This window comes from Dioscorea cayenensis, chromosome 25 (genome assembly GCF_009730915.1).
Source record: "Dioscorea cayenensis subsp. rotundata cultivar TDr96_F1 chromosome 25, TDr96_F1_v2_PseudoChromosome.rev07_lg8_w22 25.fasta, whole genome shotgun sequence".
NCBI lineage: Eukaryota > Viridiplantae > Streptophyta > Magnoliopsida > Dioscoreales > Dioscoreaceae > Dioscorea > Dioscorea cayenensis.
In genome coordinates, this window is record NC_052495.1 from 199,877 (window position 1) to 221,619 (window position 21,743).

Here is a 21,743-nt window from a genome sequence, read left to right on the forward strand (position 1 = left end):
TCAGTTACGTATTGCTCACATGCCAGAAGTTTCATGTTATTTATCAATGATAAGAATAGATGGAGCACCCCAAATAGCAACCCTCTCCTTCCCTAGATGTTTCATGTTTATGTTATTCTTGTGGTGCCTGTGGTCCCCAAAAAAACAATAGTACAACAATTACTATATGTATGTATGTATGTATATATATATACATATATATTATTTATTACAGACAAAAACGAAAGAATTGTGTGTATATATTATGTCAACGAAAAAAAATTGAAGACAATAGTACAACAATTATATTATAGTTCATGATTTTTTAAGTTTTTTTAATATAATTACTTAAAAATCCTTTTATCTATTTCACTTGATATCTATTGTTTATTATTCCAGTGGATGATATCCAACTTTAATCTAAATAAGATTCTAATATTAATTTATTCCATAATAGAATTTAAACATGTGATGGCACAAAAATTTGTTTTTCATTAATATAAGTAAAATGTTAAAAAAAATTATATATTTTACAAATGGAAAAGATAGTCCTGTAAATTTTAACTTTATTCTCTTATAATTTTTTTTTTGTGACAAAGGCTAGAAGCACCATCATGAAACTTTTTTTTGATATATTTATCTATGAAATATATCTTTTGTAACTCTTATTTACTCAATTTATTTTATAGTTTATTCGCTTTATAAAAAAAAATTAATTAGACTTAAATTTATTTGAGCTTGACAAAATAAAAATTTAAAATTTTTTATGTAAATATTTTTTTAAAATGAATAAACTACTATTTATATTATTCACCATCAACAATTAGACTTCTCATCTTTTCACATGAGATTTTTTACCATCAATAAATATATCTAAGTATTCTTAAAAAAATGATATGTAAAACAACTTTAAGTTTAAACAAATCAATTGATGTTTTAGTTTGGTATAATATTATGTGTATATATAAATATCTTTAATTTTGAATCGTATACATACAAGATAAGGATACAGATGCTTGTTGCTCGTGTTGCTATGCATTTCTGTATTTTCCTTTAAATGGGGTGCTTGTTGCCTATTTATTAAAAAAAATTATAATTGATAATTCTTAAAATTATTTTCCAATTTTTAAGTATAGTGCATATTTAATTTTTAAACTTTTGTGAAGATAAAATAAACTTGTAAGATTCAAAATAACTATAAACAAGTGAATAAATAAAAAGAATGTTTGCATGAGAAATATTTTTAAAGTGAAAGTGAAGGTTATGTGAATTTAATAAAAAATGTTTGCATGAACATTATTGTGTGTGCCTCAAATTGTCGCCATTTTTTTAAAATAAAATAAAATAATAATGAGAAGGGATGGCGGACATGCGTTAGATTGTGCCCATAATTTGGGTGGTTGTTGTTGTTGATTTGTGTGTGTGTGTGTGTGTGTTTTATTGACAACATTTTAATCAAGTTTTTTTTTTTCATGATTTGGGGCAAAAAGAATTTATAACTTGGGCCATCAAAGTCCTTTGAAAGAAATTTATTTTAAACTTTTTTTCATTGTAATTGTTAAAAAAATAACAAGATATTTGTAAAATCATTATGCTTATTTTTTTGTAAAAAAATGAAATTTATAGGTTTCTTATAATATAAAAAGTTTTTTTTTTTTAAGTTGGCAGTTGTCATTAAGGGAAGCATTAGGGCTTTAGTAGTTTTTGACTTTTTTTTAATTGGATGAAATACATTATATAAACAAGGCTAAATAATTTAACTTTACTTCTCTCAATGTCATTCATGTAAAAAATTATGAATCTTGTCCTTTTATATGATTTAATGCATGTGCTGGCTGTGTTTCAGAGCACATAAAAATAATGCAAGTAATACAGTACAGTGCAAATATATTGCCTTTGAGTTAAAATGCAAGTCATTTTTTTTAAATTTTGTTGGGATCATATATGTAAGAGTACTTTGCCCATTTTTATTTTAATCAAAGATAATTTTATTTTTAGTTGTGTTGTATTTAGTAAAAAATATTAACATGGTTTTTGGGTAGACATTTTTTTAGACCAGTTGTTTCTTCATGTTACATTAAAAAGAAGTAAAGTTATCTTTGAATTCATATATTATACATACATATATGCATAAAATCTAAATATTTTGATGTCCATAAAAAAGTTTTGAGATGTTATAGAAGTTATGATTAGAAGCACAAATCCAAAATTCAATTCTTCTATGAGATACTATTTATTTGTCCATTTTAATTGATTTACCGTTAAAATTAATTGATAGTATCTCAAAGAAGATAAAATAGAATTGGAGTATATATCCATAAATATAAATTTTTAAAAAATACAAACATTTATAAGTTTTGTAGTTTGTTTTTTTAGACAAATAAGAAAAGCAGAAGTGAAGAGTGTGAAGAAGGCAATGATGGAAAAGATATTTGTGTATAAAATAAAATAAATAAAAATGTGGAGAGTTTCTAGGAGCTTGATTCATTAAAAAAGTACATGCTTGTAGTCCTTTTTTTTTTTTAACAAAATTTCCCAAACTTTGAAGAAATCTCATTGGTTCAATAAAAAAAAGTCTTAGATAACAAGATTATCTATGTTCGGAACTGTACTTCTACCTTTCCAAGAAAACTGATTGCCACTTTTTTACTTTTCCTCATATATATATATTTTAATTTTCAATGTGTCCCCATAAAAATTGATTAGTTGCAAGAATCAGGTAATTATTTCGATTGGGGATGAGAAAGCAAACATGGGACAATAAGATTAAGGAGATTAAAATGTTTTGATTTATTTGGATAGTTCATTTAAAAAGTCTACTCCCAATGAACTTTAGGAGCGTTTGGTTCAGTGTAACTGAAAATCCATGAATTTTATAATACAGTGCAGTCAAATTTATTGTTTGGTTAAATGTACTATAGATGTTGTATTATAGGATTTTGTATTTGATAAGAGATATTTATAAATTTGAAATTAATTTTTTTTTACATTATAAATATTTTAATGATTTTAAGTACCGTATTAATTAATTTAACTATTAATTTTATTATTAAATTAGTTTATTAAATTTATTAGTATATTTATTTATTTATTTTATTATATTTTATAATTTTTAAATTTAATTTTTAACCCAATAAAAATATATTTTGAACTTTTCATATATTTTTAGCATGTTATTAATGATTTTAATTATCGCATTGATCATTTTATCTCTTAATTTTATTATTAAATTAATTGTCAAAGTAATTATTAAATTTATTATTAAATTTTATAATTTTTTACTCCACAAAAATATCCATAAATGTTTAATCATGGTCAAATATAGGTCACAAGTTATGCATTTGAAGAAATTTAAAGATAAGGGATTTGGTTTTACGGCCAAATGTAAAACTAAATCCCTCATTGGATGTAATATGAGTTACATTGGTTTTTGAAATCATGTGAACCAAACACTGGATTTCAGAAAACCCAGTAACTCAAGTTACATGTAACTCAAAAACCCTCCAAACAAATACTACCTTAAAGAGCCTGAGAAAACAACTTGTGTGAATGGTGCCTTGTTTACCATAATAATGTTAATTTCCACGAAAATCTTGAGATAATGATGACAGAATAAATAATAATAATAATAATAATAATAATAATAATAATAATAATGAAAAAGTGTATATTGGAGTTTTTTTAAAAAAATTATCATAAATTAAAATTTATAAAAGAGTTAGAAAATTTAAAAATATTTGAAAATTTAAATTTTAAAAAAAATCCTGATACCGGGGATAAAACAAAGTGAAAACGGTGATGAAACAAAAAAAAATCAGAAGGAGAGGACAACTCAGACATTTTTTTAAAGATTTATTTATACGTATGACAACAGCTCTATTTCTTCTCTTTTGAAGTTAAATTTATATATTTTCTTACTAATTATATTATTTTATTTATATTAATATATTTAAAATATTATTTTGTTAAATATAATTAATATAGCATTTAATTGGTGGTTCAAACTTGTTAAAATTAATTTTAACCCTGAAAATATATACATGTATTTATTATATTTAGACATATAGTTTTCTTTTTTCTATTCTCAAAAGTATTATATTTAAAAAAATCCAAATAAGACACTTCACCACTCCTCAAAATAAATAAATAAATGGGTCTTTGGATTAAGACAAAAATAACTCAATAATTTGAAAACAAAGAGCGGCATAAATTGAATAAACTTAAAATAATAATAAATTATATTATCATACCGGTTTGACTCAAGATTAAGGAACTCAAAATATGATTTATCGAGATATGCTCAGACATGGTAATTGAATTTTAACTTAAAAGATTTTAACTTAGTTTTATCTATCTGAAAATTGAAATTAATTAAAATCTAAAACTACATCGCATTACATCAAATATATCATGCAAAACCTCATCCTTGAGACATGATTAAATTGATAAAAACATCCTGGTCACACATCAAAAGAGAAACAAAATTCTTTCAAACTATAAATTGAGAATAAACCCTAGAAACTCAAGGGCTAAATCTAAGGCTTAAAAATGAATTACAAATAGAAACAACTTTAGAATTTAAAAAAAGAAAAAAGAAAAATCTCACAGAACCAACAAACATCAATGAAAATAATTAAAAATATGCACAAAACTCCAAGATCCTACCTTGGAAGTAAAAACAAAACAACTCTCAATAAGAAGCCTTGCCGGCGGCACCACCATGAAGGAAAGGAAAGGGAGATTGAGATTTTTTTACAACTATAAGAGATCATGAGCAGTTGAGATATATTTGGTAACCGCTAGGGATAAAAATAAGGTTATAAAATTTAAAAAATCAATGGCTATAATAAAAAAAAATTATCAACAACTAAATGGAGTCCACAACCAATCTAATTTTCAGTAGCGAAATGTGAATTTAGCACCACATTGGCTTATCTTGAACGTGAGATTGGAAGTGAAAAAAAATCCATGCCACTAATTGTTTATATGGTTTTCTTTTAATTCCTAATTCCATTAGGAATTTATAATTGAAATAAAAATAATAATAAGATATTAAAAAAATGAAAATGAATAAAAGAGAGGGAAAAAGAGGGAGTTTGAAGTTTAAAAAGAATTTAAATTCAGTGATAAGAATTGATTAAAATTTTGATTCTCACGTGATTGAGGATTTTCCGGGGTGTTGAGGATTTTTTTGGGGAAACGGATGCTAAAAAAAGAAAACGAGAAAAAGAAGAGGAAAGAGATATATATATATATATATATATAAAGATATATCATATATATATATATATGAATAATAATAAAAAGGGAGGGAAATTCAAAAATAAATAAATAAATAAAAGTAAATAATAATAAATACAAAAAGGAGATTATGGATAGGGATCGAATTTTGAATTCAAAAATTTAAAAAAATAAAAAGAAAATCTCTCCCGTGAGTTGGAGATTCTTGAGGTGTTGAGGATTTTTGGGACAAAAAAGGGGACGAGAGGAGAGACGGAAAAAAAGGATAGAAAAAAAGAGAAAAATACGGAGAGTTTTAAAAAGAAAAGTGAGAATGAAAAGAGAGAGAAAAGAAAAAAAGAAAAAAGTAGCAGAGAAAAAAGAGGAGAGATAGAACAGAGAGGAGGAAAGAAGGAGAGACGGAGGAAGGAGAAAAAAAGGCGGGGGAAGAGAAGAGAGAAGAAGATAGAGAGAGAAAGACGGCGAGAGCGTTGGATGACAAAACAAAAAGAAACGATGGGGTTCGGGATAAAAAGAGAGTACTTATGTTTCTTTAGAGAAAAAATCCACTGTTGTGTAATCCTCGCCTGAGTTTTTGCACATGCTGTGTGCATTTAAATAAGAATATATGTATATATATATATATATATGATTTTCATTCATTTAAAGAGCAATAGATGCCCGTACATGCACACTCCTTTCTCTTTCTAAAAAGAATATATATATATAGTTTCTCTTTTTATGCATGCATGTACATGCATTATCATGATTCATTTTTCTCTAAAATATATATATATATATATATATATATATATGTAATTGCTTTCCATGCATTTAAGGAAAAAAGTCCATGCACGTGCATGCATTCATAGCATGGGTTTCTTTCTTTCTCTTGTTTTCACTCTCCTTCTCTCGCAATCTCCGAACTATGCATATATGCTTCGAAGCATGCTCGTCTTCTCTCTCAAGAGCATCATTAGCATCATCAACGGCAATATGGGCGGTGGTAGCCGGATGAGATCTTGCTTCGACGAGGACCACAACTCAACCCAACTCAATGACGTTACTGTCCGGCGAGTCCTCGTCGACGAGCTTCCATTCACATTAAGTCGGTTAAAGAAATTCTTCCCGCCATCCCTCTCCTCCTCGCTGCCTGGCCTTTGTACTAGATCACTCAAGGCTTCGTTCTCACTGGCGTTTGGGATCATCGGTCACGAGTGTGGCCGCCATACCTTCTCCAACTACTCTCTTCTTTCTACTCTTTTGGTTGAAAGTTTCAGAGCGCCACCGCCATGGCTGATCTCGAGCTTCTCCTTCTGCTTGGGTTCTTATAGCATCGGAGAAGCAAGTAAAAAGGAGGGAAACAAGGCATGTTGCTTGGAAAGAGACTTCGGCCTCCGATGCGGCGAACGACGAGCATGACCGAGTCCATCCCTGATGTTGGAGTCCTTGAAACGATGAAGCCTCAAGCTGAGCAAAACCAGAGAAATGGCTGCGCCGGTGGATGTCCCCGAGTTGAGCACTATATAAGGTTTGAATGCAGGCCACAATAAACTTTACAGTATCAATGAAGATTAGCAGTCAAAATTATGTAATGCAAGCTTGATGCTTCTCTACTTCCTTATCCTATCCTTTTTGTTCTTGATGGTGAGAAGAAATGAGAAGAGTTGCAGGATGTGATGATACTTTAAAAAAAAAAGAAGTGTTAAAAAAAATTTCCTTGAAGTAAAAAAAATGAAAGAAAGGAGGGAAAAATAAAAAAATGATGAAAGGTGAGAAAAAAGAGGAAAAAAAATATGGAAAAAATGAAGGGTGATTTTAAAAAGAGAGAGAAGGAAAAAAATATGGAAAAAGATGAAGGGTGAATTTAGAGAGAGAAGGAAAAAAATATGGAAAAAGATGAAGGGTGAATTTAAAAAGAGAGAGGAGGAAAAAAATATGGAAAAAAATGGAAGGGTGAGTTGAAAAAAGAGAAAAAAATAGGGAAAAAAATGGAAGGGTGAGTAAAAATAAGAGAAGAAAAGGAAAAATATGGGAAAATGAAAGGATGGGTTAAAAAAAGAAAGAGTAAAAAAATGAGAAAGTAAAGGATGAATTTGAGTGGGGGGTATTTTGGTAATTTCATTTTTTTGCAAGGCCTCCTATATAAAAAAATCTTATGAAATTTCTCTCATTCCACCATGAAGCCTTGGCTTTTCTTGCAGAATGAGAATTTCTATGAAATTTCTCTCATTCCACCTGGAGCTTCGACTTTTTCTTGGGAGAATGAGAATTTCCATGAAATTTCTCTCATTCCACCATGAAGGTTTGGCTTTTTTTGGGAGTAACGAATTTCTATGAAATTTCTCTCATTCCACCTCGAGCCTTGGTTTTCTTGAGAATGAGAAATTTCCCATGAAATTTCTCTCATTCCACCTGAAGTCTTGACTTCCAGGGAGTAACGAGAAATTTTTTTCATGAAATTTCTCTCATTCCACCTGAAGTCTCGATTTTCTAGGGGTAATCGAGAAATTTTTTTCATAATTTTCTCAATTCCACCTGAAGTTTTGACACTTTTTGGGGTAAAAAAATTTTTTTCATAAAAAAATCAAACCATTTCTTCAAGCTCACTTTGAGGTCTTTTGACACTCATTGGAGTAAAAAAAGTGAAATGAAAAGAAGAATAAAAAAATTCCTTGAAGTGATAAAAAAAATGAATGAAAAGTTCACAAAAAAAATATCTCTCGTCAACACTCATAAAAAAAGAGAAGAGTTGACAAAGATTTTCTTGAAACTCACTTGGATGTCTTTTCGACACCCGTTGGAGTGAAAAGGAGGTGTAATAAAAAAATGAAAAATCTTTTTCTTGAAATGAAAGGAAGAGTAAAAAAATGAAAAATTTCACGGAGAAAAAATGATGATAAAAAAATGAATGAAAAATTTAAAAATGCTTCTCGTCAACATTCATCGAAAAAAAGTTGAGTTAGCAAAGATTTTTTTCTAAGCCCATTATAAGATCTCTTTCAAAAGAGTTTGAGGATCATTTTAAAAATCAAGTCAAAATTATCAAGTTAATGACCCTAGCCATGTTAAAGGTCACGACTTTATCAAATGGTCAAGGCTCAAAAGCATTGAAGAGCTAAGACCTAAATGCATCGCGTAAACGACAAACGCAACTCAAGTTTTTAAGCGTACTAAAGCCAAAGACTTGAGGAGTTTCACAAGTCAAGGAGTCGGAGATTTTAGAAGCGCAAAGAGCCAAGGTCTTCAAATGATAAAAAGAAGCAAAAGTGGCCAAGTAAGCAACTCGTAAATGTAGAGTGGGCTGCAGACTTGGACTAAGCTCATGTTTCAAGACACAAACCCACATAAAAAGAAATTGAGGAGAGCTACATCCACAAAGCTAAAAGGATCTTCTGACACACTTTCAGTATAGGAGCTAAGAGCGCCAGCTAAAAAATAAATTTTGAAGAGCATGATAGAAATAGCTCTTTCTAAAAAAAATCTCTTGTTAAGCTCTCTTAGAGAATAAAGCTTTTCTTCTTTTGTATTCTTGTCTATGATCATGTATTCGCATGCATCTTTGAAATAAAAATATAAAAAAATTATCATGTTTACTCGCTTACTTCTCATTCACACTTGTTTCTTAATCGGAGGTTCCCATGACATTGTTCGGGGTAATTAATATGGGGCTTGCCCCTAATAGGAGTCACGAACCCGCAATCATCTGAAATATAAAAAAATTTAAATTTTGATTTGTGATCCATGCTTTTCAACCGGTCAATCCTAATCAAAGGCCGGGTGGAAAGAAAGGAGCCCACACTAATATTTATGATTTTGTTAGAAAAATAATCACAAATATGATGAGATGTATTATTTACTTGTAAATTCCCTAATCATATAATAACATGTTGGTAACTAATATGTAGCTTGCTCAAATTTTGGAAAGCAATGTATGCGGAAGATAGCACTGGCACCTGTCAGTATATCATAGCATTTCATCCCGGTGAGAAGATTTAGCACTAATTATTTTGAACATGTACCCATAACAACTTTTTAAAACACAATAGCCTACCATAGCATAGGGTTCTTACAATGCAAGCAAGGTCTAAGGAGGGTTCCAAGTATATATACCCTTAAATCCTGCATACTAAGGAGGATTATTTATTATTATTTTTAGTAATAATATTTTACTAGTAATAATAATTAATACTTCATTAATTATCATTCTAATAATAATCAAAATATTAATTAATTTTAGAATAATTCCTCTTTTAATAAATCTCATTAATTATAAAAAAGAAATTGGGTTAAAGAAGCATTGTGTTTAGCTCCTTCTCACATAGATAACATGGTGAATTTGGATAATATTTATATTTTTGCACCTTTTTTATGATATTATTTTTCTTTTTCCAGTTATTTATCTATTTTGTGGATGTATAGAACATCTCATACATAATTGTATTTAGTTATGTATATATGCCTGATGTTTCTACTGCTTCTAAATTATGCTCTTTTTAAACAGAAATTTTAATTTTTGTTAGACTTAAAATATATCTTGACAATCTAATTATCTTCTTCTTGACAACTTAATTCGATAGAAAAATGAATTAAATACTTCAATTCATATTTTTTTAAAGTTGTTTTGAATTATTTTGAGTTGTCTCAAATTTTTTTTAATTTATTAAACATTATTTTTTATTTTTTAAAAATAAATTAAAAAACATAATTTGTGATCTTCGTTTTATATTTATTCAAATTATTTTTTAAATAAAATGTAGAGTAGTGGATAAGAGGCTTGATTGGCTTCTAACAAGTCTGGGTTTCGACTCTCATCCACTGAAAAACTAGCGGGCTTTTTTGGATCCGTAACCCGCCAGGTCGGCATTGTGGATCGGGCCGGATACAAGTTGGCCATCAACCAACCCGGATGTAGAGGGCCTGGTTACGCGGCGGCCCATGCCCCCTTTAGTGCTTCATAAATATATATATATATATATATATATATATAAATGCATCTAATATAAAAAAATATTTTAGAAAAAAATCTTTGTTTAGGTGTTTAATATTTTACAAATTAATTAATATAGTTGCAAAAGTCTGGTGTTTGATGAAATTTTTTTTATAAATTAGTATATATAGTTAAAAAAATATTATAATTACCTCAAAAAAAAATTATAATTTTAGATAAAAATATTTATAAAATTTTATTGTTTAGCCTTTTTAACATAATAAACTGAGTATATAATAAAAATTTTTGTATAAAATTTATTGTTTAACAATTTGATTTTCTAAAAAAATTTAATATTTGTCTCATTCATTTTTTGTTTTCTAAAAATTTTTTTATCTTTTTTTTTAAAAAGATTTTAGTCCTTCACTTGAAAAAAATTTCTGACTACGCCTTTGATTACAGAGAACAAAAACAATACTGAAACCAGTCACCAGAGAATAAATAACACGGGAGAGAACACAGCAGACAAGAGAAGCCCTTAAGTTGTTCCGGAGGACCATCTGAAACCAAAATGCCCGTTAAACCGGATTGCTTATGGCTCACCTTTTCTCACGCCCTTCCATAAATAAACTTAATAAAAAAATTCTGATATTTTCCCGCCACTGTTCTTTTGTGATTATATCCAAAAACCTCTTATTATAAAAAAACATACTTTTAATTGAACTCATCTCCCTGTTTTCTGGAACGAGAGAATCACTCGATTTCACCCTGTTAAAAATCGACACGCTGTCCCCCAATCACGATAGAAAAAAATATAATAACATTCATACGGGACACGTGTCAAAATATAATAGTACTGAACCAACGTATTCTCCTGCCTGCAACCAGTGAGATGAATTACTCACGAACCCTCACCTTTCTCATGGGATGAAAGAGAAGTCTTAAGGACTTTTACGAAATTATAAAAAATGTAGGAAGTTTTTTGCAAATAAAATATATTTCATTTCAAGGGGGGAATTTGAAAATTTTCTCAATCACTCGAAGGCACTTTCGAAAGCGCTTGTTCCTCCGCGAGCCGCGGGAGAAACCTTCGCATTTGTTTTTTCAATCTCTTGTTATTGATCCATTTTTCCTTCATTCTCTGGCTTCAGAAGTGGATTTCTAGCGGAGATTTGGTAGGATGATGTAATTCTAGGTTTGGAGCTTTGTTTTCTGTTGAATTTTTTGCGATTTTTGGTTTCTTTGGATGCTTTTTTTTCTTTTTTTTTGTGTTCTCTCTTCGCTGTTGCTGATCTTGTAGATCTGGTGTGGATGGGGGATTTTTGTCTCATTTCTGATGATTTTTGTTGTTATTTGGTTTGCTTGTAAACTTGAAAGATTTTTGAGAAAGATGCATGAATTGATTGTTTTTATTTCATGTAATTCTAAGTATTCTATGAATTTTTAATTTGTGAGCATTGATCTGTGGGAGTTTGCTGAAATATTGGAGCTTAATTGGTTGTTAAGTGATTCTATGAGCTCTTGGTTGTTATGCTGGACTAATACAAGATTTTTATTACTGTAGGTCTCCTTGTTTAGCTTGTAATTCTGTTTGTGCAAAACTATGTTGGAAATTTTGGTCTGTAGCGCTACTTTGGTTTAATTAAAGACTAATTAGCTGCTGTCATTATCCCTTTGAAGTTTTGTGAATCCATTCAGAGTTGTTATAACTCTTATCTGGTGCCATATTTTGCAATTATTGAGTTGCTGTTATGTTCTCCATTTGTTGAATCCATATGCTAGATCTTATTTGTTATTTTCATTCATTTAATTAAATCAAGGATTGTGCATTGTTTGGCTGATTTTCCAGATATATAAATTGAGGATTGGTTTCTATCAAGATGATGGCGTTCGGGAGAAACTCAAGAATAGACACTAGAAGGAACTCTTCATATTGTTCGACTGCGACCATGGGTGTATTTGTTGCTCTTTGCTTAGTTGGAGTCTGGATGATGACATCATCAACCATTGTGCCGGGAGACATGTCTTCGACAGGAACCAACTCAGAGATGAAACATCAAGTTTCTGAAACTGATTTGAAACAGTTTGAGGATAACCAAAGTGATTTGCCTGAAGATGCGATAAAAGGGGATACTAATAGTGATGCTAATACTAATACAAACGAGCCTGATCCTGATTCTACTTTAAAAGAAATTGAAAATTCAGCAAACGAGTCAAAGGATAATGACCAAGCAGAGAATGCAGCCAAAGGTGACAAGGGGGCAAAGGATTCTTGGGATGATACATCAAAAGGTCAGACATATAATGATGTAAATGGTGAGACTGAAGGTGGAATGGCAAGTGTGGAAAGTGGGAAATTTGATTCTGATGGTCATCAGATAAGTTCGGGTAGTGAAGGCCAAGAAAAGAACTTGGAGCAGAATTCTGGTGAGAAAAATACGGGAACAAATTCAGATGAAGCTGCTAATGATGCTCAGGAGAAGAGTGTGGATCAAAGTTTTGAGGGAAGTGGTGACAATGTGCAGGAGAAGAACATGAAACAAAGTTCAGATGAAACTACTAATAATGCACCTGAGAAAAACAGGGAACAAAATTCAGATGGAACTGGCAATAATATGGAGGAGAAGAACATAGACCAAAGTTCAGATGAAACTGTTAATAATGGAGAGGATGAAAACATGAAGCAAAATTCTGATGTAACAGAAAGTATCACGCAGGGGAACTCACAACAAAAATCCAACGAAGATGTGAAAAATGAGCAAGAGAAGCAATTGGAGCAGAATTTTGATGAAGCTACAAACAATGAAATGCGGCAAGATGGGAAAGTTGGCAAGGATGAAATGGGTGATGGTCAAATAAACAACACAGGAAATGAAAACCAAGATAATTCAGGTGGCAACAATGTTGGAGACAAGCAAAATGACCAGGCTATGAACGAGGTTTTTCCTGATGGGGCCCAGTCAGAGCTTCTAAATGAAACCAATGCCCAGAATGGGGCATGGTCTACACAAGCAACTGAGTCAAAGAACGAGAGGCAAGCGCAAATAACTTCTGCTTCTTCTTCTTCAAAGCAGTCCTTTGAATTCACCTGGAAACTTTGTAATAGTTCTGCAAGGACAGACTATATCCCATGTCTTGACAATGATGCAGCAATAAAGAAGCTTAAATCCACCAAGCACTATGAGCATCGGGAAAGACACTGCCCAGAAGAGGCTCCAACTTGCCTTGTGCCTCTTCCAGATCAATACAGACGGTCAATAGAGTGGCCAAAAAGCAGGGGCAAGGTACTCAGCTTACATATGGATAGTTGTTTGCGTCTTGCTACTGGCAACCAACTCTTAATGACAAGCTATGATTTTCTTTGCTTTTTTTTTTTTGCACTATACTGTAGGTATGGTTTTACAATGTTCCTCATACAGCGCTTGTGCAATATAAGGGGCACCAAAATTGGGTAAAAGTTTCTGGAGAATACCTTACTTTTCCAGGTGGTGGAACTCAGTTCAAAAATGGGGCACTTCACTACATTGATAAGATACAGGAGGTCTGTTACCATTCTTTTGATACCCTTACTTTCTCAATTACCTTTATAATTGAATGTATTTTTTTTTTCTTTCATTCATTTTCACTTCCTGTCAATTATCTCTTTGGCCACATTCGATGGTGAAAATTTAGTATGTTGAATGTTAATGATTCCTCTTAATCCAATTTAACTTGGAAATTGGAAAAACTGTTTAAGTGCTGTATATGTTGTTCACATACCTACTAATGCTTGCATTGACTCTGGAAACCAATGCTATGGATTTTCATGATGCATATTGCAGGCATTACCTGGTATAGCTTGGGGTAAACAAAGTCGGGTCGTACTGGATGTTGGCTGTGGAGTGGCTAGTTTTGGAGGCTATCTTTTTGACAGAGATGTCATTACTATGTCATTTGCTCCTAAAGATGAGCATGAGGCTCAGGTTCAATTTGCCCTTGAAAGAGGAATTCCAGCATTCTCAGGGGTGATGGGTACCAAGAGGCTCCCCTTCCCCGGCAGGGTATTTGATGTTATTCACTGTGCTCGCTGTAGGGTACCATGGCATATTGAAGGTGATTCCCTCTTGAAGTTACTTTGATATATTTGCCTTTGTTTTGTGGTGATCTTTAAATTAGCAGTGTAATGTACAGGTGGTATGCTGTTGTTGGAGTTAAATCGGTTGTTAAGGCCTGGTGGCTACTTTGTCTGGTCTGCTACCCCAGTTTACCAAAACATTCCTGAAGATGTTGAGATCTGGAGAGGTATGAAAGTATTCCTGTGAAATTCTGAGTGAACATGTAGAATAATAGGTAGGGAGGAATTGCCTGTGGTGAAAGCAGCATGGTAACCAAAATATTTTCACTAGAAAATTAATTCAGATGAGCAATGACTATCTATTTACATATACCTTAACACTAATGCCCATCAGCATTGAAGAAAAACAATTCTGATAGTGTTATAAATATTTCAACCTTGGTTTATTGTTCATATGATTTTATTAGAACTGATCTCCTGTCTAGTTTCCCGTCTTTGATCATTAATTGAAAAGACTTTTTACCTTTTAGCAGAGATAGATCCAATTATAGAAGTGTAGCAACCTGAAAGTTATCTCCAGTTAGGGCTTAATGGGTTGATTCAAAATGTCATTATTTAAGAGAGAGTATTGAGCTCAAATCTTTCTTCAGTGCTAACTTATTTTGGAAAATGATTCCAGCCATGTCTGCTTTGACAAAGGCTATGTGTTGGGATATGTTGATGAAAACAAAGGATAAGCTAAACCGCGTGGGTATAGCAATATATAGGAAACCTCTCGACAACACTTGTTATGACAAAAGAAAGGCAAAGAGCCCTCCACTCTGTCAAGAATCTGATGATCCAAATGCTGCCTGGTAAATTTTATTATCCATTTACAGTTTGGACCATTGTTCTCTTTTTTTCTGTAGTTCAGTGGTATAAAAAGTCATTAATATGTATGAATGCATTCAAAAAGTCTGGCTTTAAATTTTAGATGTATTTGCTGCTTGAATCAGTTGTTGCTGGTTCCTTTGTTCTTCTTGTTACTGAACTTATACTTGTTTTACTTCTTAGTTTCTTTTTAATACATTAGCCCCTGTGGTTCTAAAAAAGTCATTAATATGGGATATATTTTTCTATCAGGAATGTCCCCTTGCAAGCATGTATGCATAGATTGCCTACAAATCCAGCTGAACGTGGATCAAGGTGGCCAGTACAGTGGCCACTTAGGTTGGAAACAACTCCCTATTGGTTGAACAGCTCTCAGACTGGGGTTTATGGTAAACCTGCTCCTGAAGACTTCACAGTAGATTATGCACACTGGAAGTATGTTGTGAGCAATTCATATTTGAATGGTATGGGGATCAACTGGGGAACCGTGAGGAATGTCATGGACATGAGAGCTGTTTATGGGGGGTAAGCCATTGTCAATCTATTTCTTGTTCTATCATACTGTGAAACTAATACCTCTGTCAAGTAACTTTTTCAAGAAAATTATATGAACTTTAGTCTCCGTAGATTAAAATAACCTGCAGCTAAAAGACAATATCCTGAATAATTCTGATTTCATGGAAAAGTCAATCATTGCATAAATTGCTTCAGGTGTATTTAAAAATGTACAGGACTGGGTTAAATTGCTCTCTATAACAAGATTAATGGAATCTTATTTGCAATTATTTTTTTTTGGATACACTTATATGAAGACTTGATAATTAGTGTTTTGATATAGTTTCTGATTGTATGGGATGATTGATTTGCTTCATTAGACTTGGGAATTTTCATAAATTTCTACCTGAATTTTATTCTGCCTTTGCTTGCTACAATTGAATGGGTTTCATTATGGCATCATATTTTAATTTACTAAACAGCTACTTATTTGAAGAACTTCCATCAACTCACTAAGAAGTGTCACAACTGCCTGCGTTCCGTTCTAATTATGTGATTCTTTTCTTTTGCAGATTTGCTGCCGCTTTACGTGACATGAAGGTGTGGGTTATGAACATCATCTCAATTGATGCACCTGACACCCTACCCATAATTTATGAACGTGGATTGTTCGGGATGTACCACGATTGGTGTGAATCCTTCAGCACCTACCCAAGATCATATGATCTTCTTCATGCAGACCATCTATTTTCCAACCTCAAGAAGAGGTCAGTGCTACTTTTTCACCTATACAAATAATCCTCATAGACAACCTTTTCATGTTAATGAACAATTGGAGGCGAGTTCCTTCTCACAATGCGCGTTCAAATGTTATCATATATACTTCTCTACATGCAATTTGGACATGACAATTTCTTTTATCCATAATACATTGTGTGATAATTGACCAGCAGAACTTCATTCACATCAAGAAAGCTATCTAATTCACTCATCTCTACCGCGATATTTATGTCCTACAATGGTGTTTTCTTGCAGGTGCAAGCTATTACCTGTAATGGCTGAGGTAGACCGTATTCTAAGGCCAGAAGGGAAGCTGATTGTGCGTGACAAAGTAGAGATCATCAACGAAATTGAGAACATGGCAAAATCTTTGCACTGGGAGGTCCGACTAACCTTTTCGAAGGAAAGTGAAGGATTGATGTGCCTTCAGAAGACAAGCTGGAGGCCCAAGGAGGTCGAGGCAAGCACTGTGTCGTAGGACTTTTCAGTATGCCACTCTTCTTTTAGTAGTTCTACCTTTTTTTTTCAATACGAGCAGATCCTTCATAAATCAGTACTAAAATTTTGTTGTTGCCGTATTTTTTTGTTGATAGATTACCATTTGTAGTGTTGTATCATCTACTCACCTCTGACCATTGCAAGAAAACAACTTGCATTGGAACTAAAGATTGTAGGATTTAATATGGCAAAAACAAACCATTCTTGAAATCCTCCATAGTGTTCAATTGTAAGTTGGTGTTTACAATGTTTGGAATTTGTTTTTTGTGGAGATTTGTCTTGGTGCATTTATGGTATTCTGTTCTTTATCTTTCGCTGCTTATATTTTAAATTTTTAATAGTAATTATGGAGTAACTAATAGTCTCATATTTGGTGTTTTCTTTTTCTTTTTTGGTCTGCCTCTAGTTGTTTATGTGATCTCCAGGATTGAAATTAGTGGTATACTGCTATAAATACTGAAGATTACTTCTTTAACCCTATATTTACCAATTTGATATGAAAATAATAAATTTGTTATCATTTATAACTTTCTTATAAACAGATGGTAAAAACAAAAGATCTATAATGTTAGATTTCTAAACTACCTTAAAAATTTTAACAGTATTAATATACTAAGGTGTTTTTGGTAATTTTCATATTTTCATTAATACTTTAATTAACTGCACCACTTAATTTAATGGAAGCAAAATTCTTGAAAACTAATAACAATCATAATATTTTAGGCATAATTTTTGTGCATCTAACACCAAATGTCTACTGTAATAATTTATTCTGAAATAAAAAGTCCAGAAGCTGTCAATATTAAGCTAGCACTACCATCCTTGATTTTTCAAGTGAATGCAGTCCCCTGATGAAACCCTAACCTGATTGATGGAATATGATTTCTCTTACATTTATTACTGAAATTCAATCAAAATATAGCAAATACTGAAATGGAATGAATACAGATGCACATGAATGTTCAACAACATCAAATTAAAAGCAATCACTAGTCACTGTTGAGCACAAAAACAAAAAAGGATCTATTGAACAAGGTTACATCAAATTCTCGTATTCAGCCACAGTTTCTGCTACTAGAGTACACAGCAAAAGATTATGATCCAGGATGGTCTCCCCCTAACCGTATTTCGGCAGAACTTTTACCTAAAGATGTCGAGGAAAAAAAAATAAATCACCTTCACTAGCAGCTAACAGAAAAGAGTTACACGGCAATCCCCGGTTTATCGTGCATGGGCATGCATGACTGCCAAAAAAAATATCAACAATTCCTCAAAAGCATCGAGTTTTGAAGATATACATGATCACTGGGGTTATTGTTTCTCTTTTTTGGCTGCTGCCAGTCTCTCTTCTGAGCTCAGCTTCGCAGCAGCACTTAATAGCACATCAACCGACCTCTTCACTCCTTTGGCTTGATTCATTTCTTTTCCACCATGGTGCTTCAAAATCAACTGCTCGTACAATCTCATTCCTTGTCTCGCTCTCTTCACATTGCACGGGGAGCAGAACCACTTCCCCTCGGGTATGGAAATGCGTGGTGGTTTCATGCAGTAGATGTGGTATGCCTCGTCACAGCCATCACACATGACAATCTTGTCATCATCTTTATCGGCAAGACAACCTCTACATAGGCAGGATGGGCAGTACCAGCATTGGCGGCTTTGTTGCTGCCAACTAGCTATTTGACTGCTCTTCAGGCACCTGATGTGATAGTATTTATACAGACAATGCATGTGTCCACAAACTAGAAATCTCCTGTCATCATCCTCACAAGTTCCACAGTACTTGCACAAGCGCAATACAGCGGTAGTGGATGGTTCCAAAGGCTCGTCGGACTCCATGGAAGAGACTGAACTTTCTGTGTCATTTTCAGTCAAAGGCTCTTTCCCGTTTTTCTTCTGGTGGTTCTGATCCTCAGAAACAGAAATTTCAAGTCTATCACAAACCATGCAGTTTGGATGCAAACTGCCTTGTTGGTTGGTGGCACGTAAAAGAGGGTCGGGTAAGTCTTTCCTCTTTGAAGAACAGGATATACAGTACCAGTTTTGTGCGGTGATCTTCTGGATGGTAGTTTCAGTGCAAAAGACATGGTACATTGCTTCACAGCCATCACAAATGAGGCTGTTATTCCCATCTGCTACATAGCCACAATTCTTGCAAGTGCAAACTTTGTGTAGACATGAACCCTCAGTTTGAGCAAGTCGGTTGGAACGGTCAGATTCATAAGAAGGGAACTGAGAGGTGGTATAAGAGTCCACCGAATTCTTTTCCTCAACAGCCGCTTGACCGCTAACCTTTTAAGAATTCAAAGCAACAACTCTTTGTTATATAAGCTAAATGGGGCATGTTATTATCAGTTTTGAACATCATGTACCTCACACCTCGGTTCAACATTCTCATGTAACAAATCTTCCCCAACCTAAATGATTTTGAAAGAAAGTTGTATCTAATGTCAAGCGATTTGAAAGAATCAGTCTGCCAATGGAATACTCATTGAGCACAAGAGAATTAATATGAAATATAGCATATGTTACCTGTTTCTTGTAGGAAGCTTGAGAAATGCTTATTAGACTTTTTGCAAGATCAACCATCTCTTGGCCAACTTTTTGAAAATTGCCCCATATCTGTTAAGGGAGTTACACAAGATATATTTATTTCATAAAAGAAAATTACTATACAAAGATTTCATTGATGATGAGGCAGTACTAGTGTTCTACAAAGATCATATAAAAATATTTGAAGTCCAACAGAGGATTCATAAAGCACATGATGTTAGTAATAATTGTATATTAACTACTAAGCATGATCATCCTTGTTAAAAGAACATATCTTATAAGATGTAAACCTACAAATAAGTAAATAGCAAAAGGTTTAAGCTGAATTTGCCAGTTGCTACATAATAAAATGGCTTTTAATAACTTTCACATTGTGCAGAACCTAACTCAAAGTTATAAGAGGTAACAAGAAAGTGGAAAACCTAAAATTTTCAACAAACATTGTAATGGAAAAAGATAAGGCAAACTTGAATTACCTTTAGTTTTTTATTCGTAATACCAGAAGCATCAAATAAAAAACGAGATTGAATCACGACATCAAAATGATAATATAACTGATATACAAACCAAGGGAGTTTAGATGCAACTTCAAGAGCACATGGTGGCTCAAAGAAAAAGTCATCAACTTATCATTAATATTGGGAACGATTACCATTTAAGCAATCCCAGAGGCAAGAAACACCGCATGAATCAGAAGTAAATTATCTAAGCGTCAATGTTATTCAAGAACTCTAGACTAATTGCATTACCTGAAGAATATCATCACCATATAATCGAGAAGACTGCTCATAAACCCCATCCTTCATCTTTGAGTTGATCATAGTGAAGTCCAACATGCCTTTTGCAACGTTATCTTGAAAGTTTATACAAAGTAAATCACACAATAAAGCAAATTTTTGTGAAAGTAGAATGTCAAGGAAAACATTCTGGCATTTCATAGTGTTCGAACATAAATCTGAATCAGCACATGTTCCAGATTTTGATCCAACTGAGGTACCATTTGTGTTACTATCACGTCTTTGGGAATGACGATCAACTTCGAAACCCCTCCATTCTCCCTGGTAACAATGAATACCTGATTATAAAGCTAGACCATTTTAAATGCTAAATATTCTTCACAGAGAACATAATAAAAAGGAAATGACCAGAGAACCTCAGGCTGTGTAATATCAGAGTCATGGATGGTCATCATCTTAAATCTTTTGGAAGATTCAAAAAGACGGGAAGCAAGTGCATCCTGTATGCACTTATGGATGCTGCTACTATCACTTAATTCAGGCAACTGCTGCATATGTTCCAATACAATTTTCCAGTGGTGGTCAATTCTAGCAAGCACATCTTGACCAGTTATACTCGGACGGGATATTGCCCCATGTGGCTCCTTCAATGCTTGCTACAATAAAAAGATTGGAATTTTGACAATAAAAAAAACTAACCAAGTTCAATCAGATTATATTCTACAAAAGAAAGAAAGAAAGAAAAAACTAAAAATTGAGAAATACAACAAAGGTTGATGTTCATAAAGAAAACTAACAAAATAGAAAATGCATCTCGCATCATCACAAAACAAAACTAAAAAAGAGCAAAGGGAATGCCACTCCACAGAAACCACAGAAAATCAATAAGTGATAGAATATATGGCAAGAAAAACTCGAATCTCGATATTTGGCAACAAACAATCCTAAAATAGAATTAAAGTCCAAGAAATTATCACCGCATGGACAATGAGAATATATGGCAAGAAAGACTCAATATTTCAAGAAACAAAAGAACTAGAAAAGAGAAAGAAAAAAAAATCAATCTTTATTGTAAAAAAAAAGTTTCCAAACCTTGCCCGGCGACCAAACGCAGCCATTCCCACGTTTCCTCCGCTTATAAGTGATAAGCTTCCCAAAAGATGGCGACCCAGACTTCCCATTCCCATTACACCCAGTCTCCTCAGCCGCCATTCCAAATTCTCCAACTCACAACCAAACCCTAGGGCACGAAACCACTCCAAAACCACTCCTCAACTCCCAAACCCCAAATCCGACCCAAATCACCCCAAATTACAGCAAGAAACCCCTCGAAAACCACAACCAGGACAAGAAAACAAGAACCTTAGCTCACAAATACTAAAAAAAAACCAACTTTTTTGGGGGAAAATTTAGATCCAGAAAAGATAAAGCCAAGGCGAAAGAAAGAAAGAAACAACAAGAAGTTGAGAAAAAAAACTCGAAAAGAAGGATTGGAAGCGGTTGCCGTGATGGCGCGCACCAAGGGAAGCGATCGATGGGGTTGGAGTGGGGCGTCGTGGAGAGGGATCGAGAGATTTGAATTTCGAAAGAAAGAGAAAATGGTCTTCTGGTCAAGAGAAAACACAAA

General features: G+C 32.8%; 2 protein-coding genes across 4 annotated transcripts; one reads left to right on the forward strand and one right to left on the reverse strand.

Moving 5' to 3' along the window:
* The first annotated feature begins 11,172 nt into the window (after positions 1–11,172).
* Positions 11,173–17,097, forward strand: LOC120252945 (probable methyltransferase PMT26). 2 transcript variants are annotated; one of them, XM_039261153.1, is made up of 9 exons: positions 11,173–11,324; positions 11,979–13,413; positions 13,521–13,670; positions 13,951–14,221; positions 14,300–14,410; positions 14,863–15,037; positions 15,306–15,578; positions 16,121–16,315; positions 16,584–17,097. In XM_039261153.1, exons 2-9 carry the CDS (start codon positions 12,010–12,012, stop codon positions 16,804–16,806), a joined length of 2,802 nt encoding a protein of 933 aa, XP_039117087.1. In that variant the 5' UTR covers positions 11,173–11,324; positions 11,979–12,009; the 3' UTR covers positions 16,807–17,097. The 2 variants fall into 2 exon arrangements, with proteins under 2 accessions (XP_039117087.1, XP_039117086.1); XM_039261152.1 differs by having other exon boundaries at positions 11,173–11,304.
* Positions 17,098–17,777: 680 nt separating this feature from the next.
* Positions 17,778–21,743, reverse strand: LOC120252961 (PHD finger protein EHD3-like). Of its 2 annotated transcripts, XM_039261180.1 has the most exons (7): positions 21,209–21,742; positions 20,533–20,772; positions 20,377–20,437; positions 20,129–20,232; positions 19,359–19,448; positions 19,199–19,243; positions 17,778–19,118 (listed from the first exon to the last, which is right to left on the reverse strand). In XM_039261180.1, the coding sequence occupies exons 1-7, from the start codon at positions 21,326–21,328 to the stop codon at positions 18,138–18,140; spliced, it is 1,641 nt and encodes a 546-aa protein (XP_039117114.1). In that variant the 5' UTR covers positions 21,329–21,742; the 3' UTR covers positions 17,778–18,137. The 2 variants fall into 2 exon arrangements, with proteins under 2 accessions (XP_039117114.1, XP_039117113.1); XM_039261179.1 differs by having other exon boundaries at positions 20,129–20,437; positions 21,209–21,743.

Bases quoted from the DNA above. Each gene is read 5' to 3' on its own strand.
- LOC120252945 (XM_039261153.1), top strand. From the start codon at position 12,010: ATGATGGCGTTCGGGAGAAACTCAAGAATAGACACTAGAAGGAACTCT. The intron at 13,671-13,950 runs GTCTGTTACCAT...TGCATATTGCAG, and splicing joins ACATTGATAAGATACAGGAG to GCATTACCTGGTATAGCTTG. The intron at 15,038-15,305 runs GTAAATTTTATT...TTTTTCTATCAG, and splicing joins GATGATCCAAATGCTGCCTG to GAATGTCCCCTTGCAAGCAT.
- LOC120252961 (XM_039261179.1), bottom strand. From the start codon at position 21,328: ATGGCGGCTGAGGAGACTGGGTGTAATGGGAATGGGAAGTCTGGGTCG. The intron at 19,244-19,358 runs GTAACATATGCT...AAAATCATTTAG, and splicing joins AAGCTTCCTACAAGAAACAG to GTTGGGGAAGATTTGTTACA. The intron at 19,119-19,198 runs GTACATGATGTT...AATTCTTAAAAG, and splicing joins ATGTTGAACCGAGGTGTGAG to GTTAGCGGTCAAGCGGCTGT.